General features: G+C 36.3%; 1 protein-coding gene across 1 annotated transcript in view; it reads left to right on the forward strand.

Annotated features, from left to right (window-relative positions):
- The window catches only part of Pgi (glucose-6-phosphate isomerase), a 32,083-nt gene extending 18,942 nt beyond the window's left edge, over positions 1-13,141 (forward strand). Inside the window, exons 9-10 of the mRNA XM_076208377.1 lie at positions 1,901-2,172; positions 12,002-13,141. Of these exons, the coding sequence (XP_076064492.1) occupies positions 1,901-2,172; positions 12,002-12,122 (393 nt within the window). The 3' untranslated portion in view covers positions 12,123-13,141. The remainder of the gene's footprint in view (positions 1-1,900; positions 2,173-12,001) is intronic.
- The last annotated feature ends 4,470 nt before the right edge of the window (positions 13,142-17,611 follow it).

Here is a 17,611-nt window from a genome sequence, read left to right on the forward strand (position 1 = left end):
TGTGTGTGTGTGTGTTTACACTTTATTTTTATGTAGTTGTATTTACCTAGTTGTATTGCGGAAGAAGAACTATGCTTTTAGTGACCCACAGTTGTATCTTTCTGCATCCAGTTCTTAAAATCATGTATAGTTTTAGCACACTGTATCTATTATTCTGTATGGAAAGCTTTTTTTTTTTTTTTTTTTTTTTTTCAAATCTCTTCTATAACTGTCCTTAAGTTTCTTCTCGTGTCCTCTTGTATTTCTTCTGTCCCATTGAAGTAGATCATCCCCATCAAGGTTTGCCATCCCTTTCATAATTGTGTAGATGGTTATCAAATTGCCTCTTTCTCTTCATTGCTCCAGAGGTAGTAAGTTTAGTTTGTCCAATCTTTGTTTGTATGTCAACTTGCTAAGTGTTGGTGTCATCTTTGTCAATGCTCTTTGAATTCTTTCTAGTGTGTGTGTGTGTGTGTATTTACAATGGTGTTTGCACACTTTCTTTATCTAAATTGTTCCAGGTGTATCCCCTCTGGTTTCTGGTAGATACATTACACTATTTTTAAGGCGGCTTCATGAAACATCACTATGGTTCCTTTCCTTTATTGGTTCACAATTTCTTCTATGGTTCTACACTAAGTCAATCACCTCCTGGTTCTATATCACAATGCACTCTATTATTCCTTGGTACGTATCATCGGACCGACTCTCCTCCGAGCTCTCTGCATTCCCTTAAGAAGGCCGGAAACTAGGATTTATGAGGTCCCACGCTCGTATAAACTTAAGAGTTTATGCGAGCGAGATTTAGTTCGTCACTTCTTATTATTATCTTTGAGTTACATTATATAATTTAGTCTAACAGCTAAAATATATATATATCCAGGGGAGGGTCGTCAGTATACGTAATATCGTGTTTTAGTACTGTGTGGTTACCTGATTGATCGCGTGTGTTCGTGTGTGTGTGTGCATGTCGCCTGGTCGCGCGGATGGTAGAAGCTGCTTAGGTCAGCGAGATGGACAGGATGTCTCGGCGCCTGCACGTCGGGTAGGTTGGTCCGGCGGGTGTGTGTGGGAGTGAGTGGAGGTGAGTGGGTTGTATGACTGAGTGATATACTCACATGTATATGAGACGTATACACAGGTATCCAGTACTCTGTGGGAAGCTTCTTCTTTTTTTTTTTTTTTCTTTCTTTCTCCAGATATCTTCTATAGTTATCCTTTTTGAGTTTCTTTTCGTGTCCTCTTGTTTTTCCATTGTCCCATATTGAAAAAATCATTTCTATATAGGATTTCCATTAGTGTGTATTCACCTAGTTGTAATTACCTAGTTGTGTTTTACGGGAAGGGGAGCTATGCTCATGGTGTCCCGTCTTCATATTTCATTTTATCTAGACTGTTTTTGAATTTGTGTATCATTCTTGCACACACCACATTTTCATCTAACTTGTTCCAAACGTCTATTACCCTGTGGGGAAAGCTGCTCTTTTTCAGGTCTCTTCTATAACTGTCTTTCTTGATTTTCTTTCCGTGTCCTCTTGCATCTCTATCCCATTTTATTAGATCCTCTCTATCAATAGTTTCCATGCCTTTTGTGTGTGTGTGTGTATACATATACATATCTTTCTATATGTTTTCCTATTAAGAAAACAAAACTTGTGAAAGAACTGTGAACCACAACTATTGAATCCATGAATGTTTGGGGTCAGTTGTGTTGCAAAGTGAAGATTTAGGCTAGTTGTGTATATCTGCCTCGTTGCCTTTGAGCCAAGCAATGTGGCACAGGATAGGTGTTATGAAGGGCATTTAATGAGTTTTCTTGAGTGTTGGACGAGTGTGTGGTTCAACTACCACCCTTTTAATAAGGAAAGAAAACCTTTTGGCATGTGTATTTGGTAAGCTGAAATTCATTTGTATATTTCAGATTCTTTTGGCAAACTTCTTTGCCCAGACAGAAGCACTCATGAAGGGAAAAACTGCAGAAGAAGTTAAAGTTGAATTTGAGAAAGCTAATCTTCCTGCTGACAAAGCAAAGTTGCTTCGTCCTCACAAAGTGTTTGAGGGCAACCGCCCCACAAATTCCATTATGGTGGAGAAGATGACTCCATTCACCTTAGGAGCCCTCATTGCCACATATGAACACAAGATCTTTGTTCAGGGGGCCATTTGGGACATCAATTCCTATGATCAGTGGGGGTAAGTGATTGTGAAGTTTAAATTTTTTTATGGTTTATGTGTACACAGATTAAATTGCATAGTTTAAATCTATTTTCCCCATTTGAGTTGAGTGTATTCCATGACCTTGTGGCTAACAACTGTGTGTGTACAATTTTCAGAATTGATGCCTTTGTTGTTTTGGTAGGCTTAACAAAAATGTTTAAGTATGGTACAGGCATTTGATTTCCAAGCAACTTTCTTATGGTATCTATCCCTCTCCTGCTCTACACCTTCACTTAATGCATATTCTCTTTCTTCTTCTTTTACTATTATTTTTCTCCTCTACCTATTCTCCTGCTTCCACTTCTTGCACATCTTCATGACCACTGTAATTCTTGACTGTTGGAGAAAAAATTAATAGTGGGAATCCCTAGTCCCACTCTATCTCATTTAGTCACTGCAACATGCATAGTATTACAGTGGCAGCATACCCACCACCACCACAGTGGGATGAACATACTGTACAAAATGGTGATTGTGCCCATGACACTAAATGGAGCACCATTTCTTCACCTCTACTTGGCAAACCTTCCATGGAGCTATTTTCTGATTTTCAGTAGCACACAACTTCTGGTGGTAAACATTCTTGAGTCTGCCCTTTACCAGTAATTTCAACTGAAAGCACTCATCTTTGCTATTGTGAGAACAACGTAATTTAAAGTGTATACAGTCACTATCCGAGTTATGACGTATGCGAGTTACGACCATCCGTACTTACGACCACATCTAGCAGATGCCTATTATGAGTTTACTGTACATGTCTGGCAGCACAGCACGTAAGATAGTTGTGGCAACCGGCATCGCGTACGGCAGTTATAGCAGAGATGGAAAAGTTGCTATACACGTGGTTGGAAGATAATAGGCAAAGAAATATGTGTGATGTTGCAAGCAGTGCAAAGTAAGGCTACAAGTTAATTTCACATGTTGAAAGAACGTGCAGGTGAAGAATACGCTTCACATGAGTTCATAGTGAGTGTTGGGTGGTTTCGTTGCTTTCGAGAGCGTTACCAGGTTCACCACGTGTTGTCGAAAGGTGAGGCTGCTAGCAGTGATGCGCCTGCAGCTAAGGCATTTGTGGAAGAGTTTGATAAATTATGGATGAAGGATATTTACATACGACCACGTCTAGCTGATGCCTATTATGAGTTTACTAATACGAATACACTATAATAAGTATTTTCTTTCTTTAACTTGCCATATATTAACAACTAAGCAACTGAAAACAATACTGTATACAACTGTAGGAGAGTAGCCAAACACAGAGTATGGGATCCAATGTATTTAACGTTTCGCCCACCAGGGCTTCTTCAGAAATAACATAGTGGACAAACATCTGACTCCTTATATAACCCGAGTTTGCGGGGAGAAACGAACATGAAACTGGTGTTAAAAAAAAAAAAAAAAAAAAAAAAGTAGAGACTGAACAACTTCACACCAGGCTTAATGACCCCCTTATGGATCGATAGCCTTAAAAAAAGTCCACTATGTTATTTTGGGAGAAGCCCTGCTGGGCGCAACGTTAAATACATTGGATCCCATACTCTGCGTTTGGCTTCTCTCCTACATTGCTGTTGCAGTCGTTGTTGTACCTATATCTCACACTTAGAATGGATTGAAATGGATGAGAAAAATAGATATTAAAATTCACATATATTTAGAGTACATACAACAATTGAAGAATTAAGAAAAAATTATTAAAAGGAAACTACAATTTAAAAAACTTAAATGGTAAGCGAGGTTATATTTAATACGTGTGTGTGTGTGTGTGTATACAGGTATAGTATATACATACAGTACCTGCATACGTATATATACTGAAATACAGTACAGTATTAAAAAAAAAAATAGTAAAAAATTATAAAAATGAAACTAAAAAGCATTGATAAACAAACAGTAAACAGCTTGTATGTAACCCCTTCCATACGGTGCCGCCTACGTAGGCGGCATGGGGAGCAAGTGGATACGCGAGGCTGCCATATCGGCGTCTTGATTATATTTATTGTAGTTGTCCCTGCGTAACTGACATATTCTCTAAACTGGCTTCATCACATTTTCTATGGTTATCAAAATTCACGGGTGAAAGAGAGAACGATCGATATAAGCGGTGACTATTTTTTATGATGCGAGTATTATGACGCAACATTGTACGTCTGGCAGCTAATGCTGCCCACGAGATTTTGGCCCGGAGTGAAGTGGTTAATAGTATTCAATAGAAAAAGTTACTTAAAAACGCAACAGATTGATACCATGTATCCTAGAGTAGAACCCTCGTGTCAGCCATTTTGAATAGGATCCGACTTGCGACCAATCCGACTTACGACTGGTTGGTCGGAACCTATCTAGGTCATAACTCGGATAGTGGTATTGCCTTCAAAACTTCTAAATTCCATCTCAGTTGCTGATTGTACAAGGGATTTTTTTGGCAATGTATGGTTTGTATGGAGTCTTCAGAAACAAGTGGTTCTGTCCTTAGAGACAACAGTGTGCCAAAGAGGAATCAAAGAGGGTAAACGAAAAAGTCTTCAGCATCACCCTGGTCACCATTTGTATTTCTTTTCTATCACTTTTCATGGTCACTGTTCTTCTCAACTTTACATATTTCATTGCCAATGACCAACATTTCTCTTGGAGGATGATATTATATTGAAAAGGTTCAGAAAGGAGGTGGAATCTTTTTTCTTTAATTCAGTGGAAATTTCTCCAGTTATAAGGTAACTGTGATTTGAGTTTGTATGTATGTCACTGAAGTCCATAAAGGGTTGTCTACATAAGACTCCATGTGGAGTCTCAACTCTGTATTTGTGCGATTCCCCCTATTCATAGTGAACTGGTATACACTTTGCTTTCATTGGGAGAATCTGGATTTTTTTTTTTTTTTTTTTTTTTTTTCCTCCATTTGTTAATGGGTGGGGTGGTGTAAGAGGTAAATACAAGGGTAATGGGCCAGGGTTTGGAGGTGGTTAAAGAAAATGGAGAAAAGTGGGAGATAATCCAGTTGTTTGATGACGACACTGTGCTTGAAGTGGGATCAGAGGAAGGATTAAGGACATTAGTTATGGAGTTTGTGAAGGTGTTTGAAAGAAAGAAGTTGAAGATAAATGTGGGTAAAATTAAGGTGATGAGATGTACAAGGGAAGATGATGGCTGCAGATTGGAAGTGAGTATCAAGGGAGAGAGACTGGAGGAAGTGGATAGCTTTAGATATTTGGGTGTGTGAGTGGCAGGAAAGGGAGGAGTAGGGGTGGAGGTAGAATGTAGATTGGGATATTAAAAAGTGTAATGAGAAATATCCATTTGGGAATGGATGCTAAGAGGAGATTGTATGGAGTGATTGTGCTGATAGCACTGTATGGGGCAGAAACATGGAACATAAGAGAGGAGGAAATTAAATGTGTTTGAGATGAAATGTCTTGGCATCCATTCCCAAATGGATATTTCTCATTACACTTTTTAATCCCTCAAGGCATTTACTTGCTTCTCTCAACCTATATTACACTTCCCAAGGAATTTACTTACTTCTCTCAGTCAACATTCCACCTCCACTCCTTTTCCTGCCACATTCAACCCCAAGTATCTAAAACTATCCAATTCCTTCAGCCCCTCTCCCTTAATACTTCCAATTTGCTGCCATCCTCTCCCATTGTCCATCTCGTCACCTTACTTTTACCCACATTTATATTCAACTTTTGCCCCTAGATGTGTCTGCTATTGAGTCAACTTTAGATTAAAAATTATCGTTATTTTCCTACGTTTTCTCTTAGGTCAAACTACCACTGCAGAGAATTCATTATGGACAACCACAATTGCTCCCCCTCACATTCAATACAAACCAAGCCTCCTTTCATTGTACAATTAAGAATTTTCATATTCTATGGAGCACAAATGAAGAGATGTTTACGCTCAGATCGGTCTCTTTGATTCTTCCATCTTTTCAGTTACTGCTTGTAATTGTTCTTTTACATTTCAATTCTTTGTTTTTATTTCCAATCTCATTTTCCTTTCTTTCATTTTCTCTTTTAATCGCACTCGGTTCACTTTTTAGATCATTTAATTGTCTTGGTATCACCTTGTTAGTTGTATGTAAGTTTGATACCTCTAATTGTAAAGCTTTATGGTCTAATTTTAAATCGATCTATTCTTTTGCTTAGTTGTTGATGTCTCACTGCATCTCTAACCCAATTTGTTTATTGTTTCTGTTGTTGCACTATTTCTTTAAAGGCAATTTCTTCATTTTCTGTTTTCCTTCCATTTCTTAAACTTTTGTATACGTTCATCACTGAAGTTTTATTAAATTCTTTCAATGATTTCTTGTATATTGTTATTTACCTCTTAAGTTTTTTTTATTGGTATTGTTGTTAATTTTCATCTTTTCATTTTCACACTTAACCTCTATTATATAATTTTTCATTACCTTGAGTTTGGTTCTTAGTTCAGAGTTTCTTTTTAGATTGGATATCTGTTGCATTGTGTCGGTGAGGAAAGTTTAAAAACGGGGTCTTGCCTTTTTGTGTTTATTAGCAAGCGGATGTAAACAAACAAGCGACGTCTAGAACGTCTTCGTATCAGTAACTTAACATAAACAAAAGATGTCTACATAGGATTCAATTAGATACACACGACTAAAAGTGCTGTATAGGATCTAAACCTATTACAAAGTATAAAACATATGAGAATCACATGTATAAGGAATCTACAGCACCAGTATACAATTCTTTAACACCATCTACATGTATATAAAACTAATAATAAGACAATTCATCTCAATTTACCACATCCCTTTTCCCTTATTGAAAAAGGAGTATCCATAAGAACATAACTGAAACATTTATCTTTATAACACCACAATTATAGATTCAATCTATCAGGTGGTTTCACAACTCTGCTAGATCTTCTAACTGGTTGTGGACTTGGTACATTCACAGCATTATCATCATTATCAACATTTACAGAGGAATTTTCATCAGCCTTATCTATTACTTCTGAACTATCAGGACAGTGTCCTTGACCTGAAGAATACATAGGCACAAAAGGTTTACTGCTACCCGAGTTATCTTTACGTACAGTGTCATTACTGGGAACAGTTGGTGTATATCTAGGCATAAGTTGATCAGAATGTCTTTTCCAAACAATGTTTCCAAAATCTTTTAACATCACTTTGTAGTTTCTCACACCTAGAACTTCAGTTACTTTCCCTTCCAACCATGAATGACCTTTGCCATAATTCTTTACAAAAACAGCATCATCAATCTTATATTTAGACTTTTCAAACTTACACTCTTTTTCCAAAACCTTTTCCTTCTTATTTTGTGGTTTAATTTTCTCAATTATACCTCTGAAGTTTCTGTTAAACATTAGCTCAGCTGGAGCTTTACCTGTGGAACATTGAATTGAACGTCTAGTTATACAAAAATCTACAAATTCTGGTTCTGATATCACCTTCCTTAAATTTACTTAATCCTTCCTTGAAAGTTTTTACAGCTCTCTCAGCTAAACCATTAGATGATGGGTTATATGGGGCTGGTGTCATATGTTTTATTCCATTCTTTTCAAAGAAAGTCTCCATTTCCTCAGATACAAATGATGAGGCATTATCTGAAACTACAATGTCAGGTAACCCAAAATTACAAAAAGTTTTTCTCAGCATAGAAAATTGTTACTGTAGATGTTGTTGACATTGTCACATGAACATCCATAAATTTTGAGTGTGAATCCACAATCACTAAGAAATAATTTTCATTGATTGGACCTGCATAGTCCATATGGAGTCTACACCAAGACTTACCTGTCTCAGGCCATGATAAGGTAACTTCCTGAGAACCTTGAAAATTTTTAAAACAAATTGAACAAGCTTTAGTAACCTCAGATATATCTTGATCTAACTTAGGCCACCATATCCAATTCCTGGCTTCAGCCTTCATAGCACTGATACCATTATGACCTACATGCAGCTGTGAAAGTACACTACTTCTTAATTCAGCTGGTATAACTACTCTATTCCTAAATAGCAACACATCTTCATATATACTTAAATCTGCTTTAACTGCTGCATATTCAGAAATAACAGGATTATCAATCCACCCAAATTTAACACATTGGAAAACCTTCCTCAAAACAGGATCACTCTTTGTCATAACCTTAACCCTTTCATAGGAAATATTTTGATCTTCCAAATTTTCAACTAAATTCACATATTCAGCAGGTGTATGTGAGTCTAAAACAGAATCTGATACAGGCAAACGGCTCAGGGTATCTGCTACAATGTTTTGTTTGCCTGATTTAAAACACAATTGGTAATCATACTGGGATAACAATAATGCCCAACGCTGTACTCTTGCGTTTGCATTGACAGGAATCTGTTTCTCACTACCAAATAAACCAAGTAGAGGTTTGTGATCTGTACGGAGCACAAACTTACGTCCAAGCAAAAAATATTTAAACTTGGTTACAGCGTACACTAACGCTAGAGCTTCTTTGTCCAACTGAGAATAATTTAGCTCAGCAGCAGACAGCTTTTTACTTGCAAAGTAAACTGGCCTTGGACTACCATTCATTTCTTGAATTAACACACATCCTTCTCCTACTGGTGAAGCATCTACTTCAACAATAACATCATGTTCACCATCAAAATTGGCTAGTAAATCGGAGTTGGCTAACTCTTCCTTAACAGTCATAAATGCTTTTGCTTCAACAGAAGACCACTTAAATTTTGCATTTTTCTTCAGTAAATCATACAGAGGTGCTAATACACTTGAAAAATTTCTTACAAACCTACAATAATAAGTTACTGACTTTGGTATCGGTGCTTCTAAAATAGCAGCAAGTTTCCTTGGTGAAGGTTTTATGCCATCACCTGAAATGACATATCCTAAGTATTCTAAGGAATTGGTATTCAGAACAGTTTTCTTTTTGTTCATAGCAACATTATGTTTCTGAAATACCTTCAACACTTTATCTAATCTCGTATCATGTTCCTCTTTAGTCTCTCATCTGACTAATATGTCATCTAAGAAGGCAACTACTCCATCTATATTCATCAATAATTGGGATATCAATCTTTGGAAGATGGCAGGAGATGATGCAAGTCCAAAGGGTGATCTTTTATATTTAAACAGCCCTTTGAGTATTAATTACTAGCAATTCTTGACTCTCATCATCTACTGGCACCTGTAAGTAAGCATCCTTTAAATCAATCTTTGAGAATATCTTGCTTTTCCCAACAACAGCAAGGATTTCATCAACTTTAGGCAGAGGGTACTGGTCACATGAAATACTTTTGTTTAACTCCTTGAAATCTACACAGATACGCATTGACTTTTTGTCAGCTTTTAACACTGGTACAATAGGAGCTGCCCAAGTACTAGAATGTACTGGTTCAATGATATTGTTATCAACTAACTCTTCTAAAGCATCTTCTACCAATTTTCTGTAGTGGTAGGGCACAGGCCTTGCTTTTTTCCAACTAGGCACAGCACCGCTCTTTAGGTGTACCTTTGCTACAACACATGAAATTGGCAATCTAGAATCAGTTGAAAAATTATCTAATTGTACCTTGGAATCCAAAACATTAACTCCTTCCTCTATACCTGTGAGTGCAATACCCTTTTTAGGCATTAAATCTCTTCCACATAAGTTAGAGTTATTTGATTCAACTACATACAAACTTTGAATTACATTGTGACCATTATAAAATATATTTGCATAAACCTTACCCAAAACATGCAAATCATTATTACCATAAGCCTTCAAAATTTTATCTCTAGGCTCCAAAGATAAATTTAATTTCTTAACCCAATGCAAGGTTAGGGTAGACACACTGGCACCGCAGTCAATTTCATACGGCACATTATGACCTTCAATATTAATATCAACCTTATTTCTCACTGGCAAAACCTTACCTACAACACTGTGTACAGGTTCATGAGAAATATCAACACTAACCACTTCTGGAAGGCTAGGTCGATCCACTAAATGTAACAATTGGTTATCATCATTACCAGTATCTCTCTCTTCCTGAGAAATTCCCTCAAAAACCATATTAGTTTTCTTTTTTCCAAACGTCGTCTTCTTGGTAACTTTTCCAAAAGATCCTTTCTGGGCACTGTGTGGCTTACCAGACACAGTCTTATCAAAACGGCACACTCGTTTGAAGTGTCCTCTCATGTTACAAACTGAACAAGTTAGGTGCTTAAACCTACAGTTCTCACTTTTGTGTGGATACCCGCAATGCTTGCAACTTTCTTTTTTGTGACTATTAAAATATTCAGAACTAACCCCCACTTTCCTCACTTCAGTAGTCGGGAGCTTTTCTCCAACAAAAGCTTTTTCTAAATTTAGAATTTTCTCTAAAATGTTCGTTGAAGATATAGTTTGTAAATCCAAATTCTCAGCAACTAAGTTTGGGAAATACACTTCAGTTTCTATTGCCATGAATAGTTGGTCTCTCACTCGAGCATCAAATAAGGTATCAAAACTACAATCCTTGGCTAGACTTTTCAAGTCAGCATACAAGTCTCTTAAACTTTCATCAGATTTTTTCTTTCTATTCTGAAATTTGATTAAACTCCGATGATAGCTCGGTTTTACCTTGTAATGTGCTTCTAAAAGCTTCACTAAATCATTGTAGGTTTTCACATGTGGCAAATCAGGTGAAGTCAGGGAGGCAAGCGTGCTATACGTATCACTTCCTAATGATACTAATAAAGAATTTTTCTTCTTGTTATCATCAGTGATTCCATTGTATGCAAAATGAGCTTGCAGCATACTAAGCCATATCTCCCATCTAATCTTATTGGGGTCAAAACAGTCAATCTTACCTGAGTTATTTGCCATTGTAAATCTACTTGCATTAAATCCTGTTTCCTTGTGAAACTAATGACTCGTAGCCTGCTAAACCAAGGCTATTTTCGAATCCAGAGTGGCCAGGACGGTTCCGATGGGGTGAATAGGCGAGAATATCTTCATCCTTAGATTTCTCCACCATCAGTTGGAAAGGCAGCTATTTCTGTTTCAAAAACTTAAATCAGTCCTTTAGCACACAAATCCACAAATCCTCGTCGCCACTGTTGCATTGTGTCGGTGAGGAAAGTTTAAAAACGGGGTCTTGCCTTTTTGTGTTTATTAGCAAGCGGATGTAAACAAACTAGCGACGTCTAGAACGTCTTCGTATCAGTAACTTAACATAAACAAAAGATGTCTACATAGGATTCAATTAGATACACACGACTAAAAGTGCTGTATAGGATCTAAACCTATTACAAAGTATAAAACATATGAGAATCACATATATAAGGAATCTACAGCACCAGTATACAATTCTTTAACACCATCTACATGTATATAAAACTAATAATAAGACAATTAATCTCAATTTACCACAATATCTCAATGTTAGCTTGGGCTAAACATTCCATTAATTCTTCAATTTCTTTCCTTAGTTCCATGAAATCATTCTCCCACCATTTTTTGTTGTTACTCGTTTTGTAGAGCCAGAAGGTGGGCCCTGAATTTATTCCATGGTATAGTGATACCTTAATTACTTCCATGTGTTTAAAGAGTATTGTGGTGTTGCTTTCAATTCCTCATTGTTCTGCCAATCCTAATCTCTATCCGTGTCCATAGTTTTATCCATTGCTCCCCCTTCTCTCCTAAATCTCGAGAATAAATTAGTGTCGTACCTGTAAGTCGTTTTCGGAGTGTGTGTCCTTCCTACTTGTTCTTAAGTACCATAATGCAAACATCTTTAGAAAAATTATTTCCTTTGATTCAAAATTTTTATTTACTGAGGTCTAAACTGGAGTATTTATTTCAGAGTTGAGTTGGGTAAGCAGCTAGCCAAAGCAATTGAACCAGAACTCCAGGATGGTAAACCTGTATCTTCCCATGATTCTTCTACCAATGGACTAATCAACTTCTTCAAGAAACATAATTAAAGAGGGCATAACTCGCTTTTGGACACTGACAGTAGGGAACTAGAATAGAGCGAAAAAGACTAGGGATATGCAGCAGCTTCCCTGAAATTATTTTAGTTAATATATTTAAAACACTATTTACTAAATATTTGTGATAGTCTTTAGCCTGTAAAGAATGTATCTTCAACAAGTCTATCAAAATAAACATCACATGAGGACAGAGCATTTATTAGCACAATATGCTTGTTACAACTTTTTCAACTAAATCAAGTACTTGAAAAGGCACAAGTGAAACATTGTACTAAGCTCCATCCTCATGTGGTGTTTATTTTGATAGACTTGTCAGCAACTGCCACTTTCACACATCTTTAATAATGCAATTTAGATATTCAAAATCAAAGTATTTGAAAAGTTATGTTTGAAAGTAAATAACCGAAATATGTTTTGATTCTCATATGTTTACCTTGGTTCCAATGATTATTAATAAGGTTGAGAATAGTTATGACTAGTCAGTAGTAAGTCTTTAAAAGCAAGGGTACTGTTGCCTTAGTACTTGTTCCATGGTTGAATGTGATGGGCAACTATGCACACAATTATGGTTTTGTAGAGCCAGAAGATGGGCTCTGAATTTATTCCATGGTATAGTGATACCTTAATTACTTCCATTGTGGTGTTGCTTTCAGCACCTTGATAATTTGTAGGGCACCATAGTGCTATCTTGCACTTGTTACATGGTTACATGGCCCACAGTATCTTCAGATTCTTTATATAGGGAACAAAAACATGCCTTGAGGAATGGTTGTCGCTTGTGCAATATTTATTATGGTGTAGTGAGCAAAGTTCACTTGAAGCCTGTGCTATTGTATTGTGAGAGGTTGCCAAAGTACCCGTAGGAGATGCATATTGCAGTGGCTTCTACAAACTTTTGTATAATTTTACAAGATGTATGTAATTAAGAAGACAATCTGGTCCTTGTAGGTATCACCAGACAATTTCTGTTATTTATCACTCGGCCTACGAAAAATAAATGGATGTTGCAAGCAGGATTTCATTCCAATGTACCTAATGTAATATATTTATATTTCTCCAAGTATACCATTATGGTGAAAAGATGATATATCTAGAAAAGAAATTTATGTTAGCAGATGGTGATTAAGAAGAGAATCAAGCATAAGTGTACATGGGAAAAGGTGGTTGATAGCGCATTAGTGGACTATATAGTAACTGAAGGGAGGATTGGAAGTATTCTGGATATTTGTGTTTAGGGGGAGATTGGGGGATTGTCAGATTTTTTTTTTGTTTGAAAGGAAATTTAGAAGGATAAGAAGAGAATACTAGAAGCTGAGAGAAGTGTGATTGGTGATGAGGGATAAAGGGGAAGCAGTAGAGTAATGGGAATGTTTCAAGGAGTAAGGGATAAAATGCACAAGGATGATAAGTGGGATGAGGAGGATGGGAATGAGCAGTAGTGAATGGTGCGATGAAGAGGAAGGTAGCAGTAGAAGAGTGTACGAAGGCTGGTTGCAAAGTAGAACAAGGGAGTAAACGGCAAGGTGAGGGAGACAGAGGAAGGAAGGGTTTGATAAATTTTTTAAAGATATTTTGGAAGGAAGTGAGGTGAGTCAGGTAGAGAAGAAAAGGTGAAGGGTACAGATGGACAGGTGTTAATGGAAGAGCAGTAAGGGAAAGGTGAATAAAGTATTTCAGAGAATTGATGAATATAAAGTAGGTAACCAAGGAGGGATTGTCTGGCAGTTTGAGGTACTAGCAACATTTTGATTGTAGAAGAAAATACATATACCAATATGTATTTTCTTCTACCATCAGTATGTTGCGGTCTCACTAATTGCCGAACAAACTGAGAAAAGCCGAACAAAACAACAAAACCCAAACAAGGACGGGTTTTGCTCAAATGCACACTTCTTTATATATATATACATACATACATATACCAAGGCTTTTTCCCCCTTCCAAGGGAGGTAGCCAAAAAGGGAAAGGCATAAAAACACTCCCACCCATTTCATCCCTAAATACACTCCACACCCCTCCCACCCTCCCTCTCATCTGAGCACCTCCTTTATATATATGGTTGCATTATTTGAACTATTTTCTTTAAAGTGTGTGATTTCCATGTAATATGATCAAAGAGAACTTACGTTTTTATCCTCTGCAATTTTACCGACCCTGGCTACGACTCGTCCAGCCCGCCGTCTATGATCACTGGTGGTATGGATCAAACTACACTTTTAAGTTTCTTACTGTTGTGTTATTAGTGTAATAGACTGCATATAGTTGAATTATTTAAACTGTTTTCTTTAAAATGTGATTTTCATGTAATTTGACCAAAGAGAAGTTATGTTTTAGCCTCTGCAGTATGACCGACCACAGCTACAAATACCATAACAAATTAGCATATGGTTGCATTATTTGAACTATTTTCTTTAAAAGGTGTGATTTTCATGTAATTTGATCAAAGAGAAGTAACGTTTTTATCCTCTGCAAAATTACCGACCTCGGCTACGATTCGTGGTTACAAATTTACCGCTAGCCTGCCATCTATGTTCTGCGAATGCAGATCATCACTGAGCGTCAGGGTTGCCAGATTGGCGTTTTTAATGCCAAATTTTGTATTTTTGAAATGTTTTTACTGTGTTTGGCAGGAAACTTTGTTGGGTGGCATTTTTGGGAATTTGGCATTTTTGGGGGGTGTTTTTAAATGCCCGGTCGTGATTAGAGATCATTCTTTTACTTGTATCAAGAATTAAATGATGATGTATGTGAATTATATAAATTTATCTTGGTTATATCATGTGGGAAATGTTGCAAAGATTTTGTGCCTAGCCAAAGGATGTTTCAGCTCTTTAGTGAAAATATGTATGAACGGAGTAGTGCATCAAACATTTCTAAATCTGATGATGCTTTTGATTATATTTAGACACAATAGAAAAGTAACAAATGTATTTTCTACTTATGTATGTCAGTCTCTAGGAGGTTGTTTAATAAACTGGTTTAATTTATTGTAGAGGATACCAAAAAGTTTACTTAGGAACTTAAACGTAATGTATGGAGTAATACATTTTATTTTAGTTATTGGTATTTTTTCTTTCTCACATAATACGGAGTATAATATATTTTATTTTGGAAATTCATATCTTTCTTTCCTTTTTACACAGAGTCTTGAAAGTAGATTTATTTCAGAGGATGCTGGTTTATTACAGTACCACTAGAATTAAATGATGATGTACATGAATGAAATAAATTTATCTTGGTCATATCATGTGACATTGTTTTATATTGGCTAGTCGACAGTAAAAAAATATTTTTATATTGTAATTGTAGTTATACACCTTGATCTTGGTTATATCATGTGGTATTGTATTATATTGGCTAGTCAACAGTAAAAAACATTTTTCATATTGTAATTGTAGTTATACACATTATTTTTAACTACACATGTAAAACAATTTTTTGCGCAATACACCAAGTACATCAACACCTATAACCTTGAGCAAGTTTGAATTTAAGATTTGTTATATTCTTGGGGGTGTTTCTCGGCGTGTTTCAAGTATCGGTTTTCGCCTATCGGCCCCCCCCCCCCATAACAATCCTGGATCCGTGCCTGGGTGGTATGGATCAAACTTCATTCTATTTAGAAACACTATTGTGTTTTCAGTGTAATAGACTGCATATAGTTGAATTATTTTCTTTAAAAGGTGTAATTTCCATATAATATGATCAAAGAGAAGTTACGTTTTTATCCGGAGAGATACGATAGATTCTGAATGGAGAACATTCACGCTCGATTGCTCATCACATCGATTACGCCCTGTCATTTACCCTAGTCTCTATCTCTGATTGACGTGCTACACCACACCGAAATTACCGAAAGTACTGCTACCCGAGACTTCCCCCTTCTTGAGGAATCTCGCTCTGGCAGGATTATGTCCCGGTCTCACGCGTCTAGGCGCACTCGGCCCTCGTATTCGATAATTGTTGCGATATTACAAAGGATTACAAAGGCGGAGCATGCCGACAGGAGACCTTTTGGCCCATATCTAGGTCGGATACAAGAGAAAATCATAATAATAAATAATAAATAAATAAAAACTATAATAATGTAAATAACAATTAGAATACATAAATAAATGCAAAGGTATAGTTAGATAATAAACAGGTTTCGTGCGGCGACTTATTTGGCACCAAAAGGATTTTTTTATGATGTTCATTCATCCATTCATTCATAAATGAATAAATAAAAGTAAATAAAGTATAGAGGGCACAGAACATCCCACGTAGGGTCGTTGTTCTTGCCTTTATAGATTGTCCGCACTCGTAAATTCGTGGCTAGGTGCTAATTCCCGCACAGTGCTACCGAAAAAGAGTTGAACTGGCAATTACCATCCCCGGTTACATGAATCGTTCGGTTCTTCACACCACCACACTTGTCAAGGACCGCAACAGCATTCGTATCAGGTTCCAGATGAGCTTCAAACTTGCCTAAGGTTATAGGTGTTGATGTACTTGGTGTATTACGCAAAAATATTTGTTCCCATTTTGCGCTTCCTGCAACAAACTACTATGGTTATACAAAAAAGCAACAGTTTATCCTCGAAGCACCAGTTCGTTACGCAAGAGTTGCACCAGTACCTGCGGGACATCTCACCGAGTTCTTGGAACGTAGTTTGCAGAATATCTTGGCATTTGCGATGGTACCACTTTGAAAGCTACAATGGAATTTGAATATAATTGGTGCGTTATCCCAGTCCATTCTGTGGTGTTCTTGGTTGGCATGATGGAACACGGCGAAGTTGACGTCAATATTTAATGGAGTTTTTGTATTCCTTTTATATATATATATATATATATATATATATATATATATATATATATATATATATATATAATATGTATTTCTATTCAACTGTGTACTTTTTGCATTGAATATGTAATATACGAAAGCGCTCTGCTTCGTTAGTTTATTTTTTCAAGTGGTCTACTTTACATAATACAATATACGCAATATCATATTTCATAGCCTATAAATTTTGTATAGCGTATTTTAAATAAAAATTAATGAAAATTTTGTATTTAATTGTATGCAATATTTATGTAATCTTTGTATTATAAAGAAATAAACAACAACAGTTTTTAAAATAAAAATGTTCACTCTACCTTTATTCAAGTTAGTATGCAAATATGCCCCACATGTTCGAACCTCACAAGAAAATTCTACAAGTATTATGTTTTTGGCCAACTTAATCAACCACGCTCAGCAGGGTTGCCAGGTTTTCTACCAGGAAAAATGCCAAATTCTGACAAAATGCTGCCAAAATGCTTTAAAAACATGCCCCAAAAATGCCAACCATTACATTTTCTAAGATTTTTTCTTGTATTTTGGTTTTACATGTGTAGTTAAAAATAATGTGTATAACTACAATTACAATATGAAAAATGTTTTTTACTGTTGACTAGCCAATATAATACAATACCACATGATATAACCAAGTTCA

The sequence above is a fragment of the Oratosquilla oratoria genome, chromosome 25 (assembly GCF_046742065.1).
Source record: "Oratosquilla oratoria isolate Oo_2021 chromosome 25, ASM4674206v1, whole genome shotgun sequence".
Taxonomy (NCBI): Eukaryota; Metazoa; Arthropoda; class Malacostraca; order Stomatopoda; family Squillidae; genus Oratosquilla; species Oratosquilla oratoria.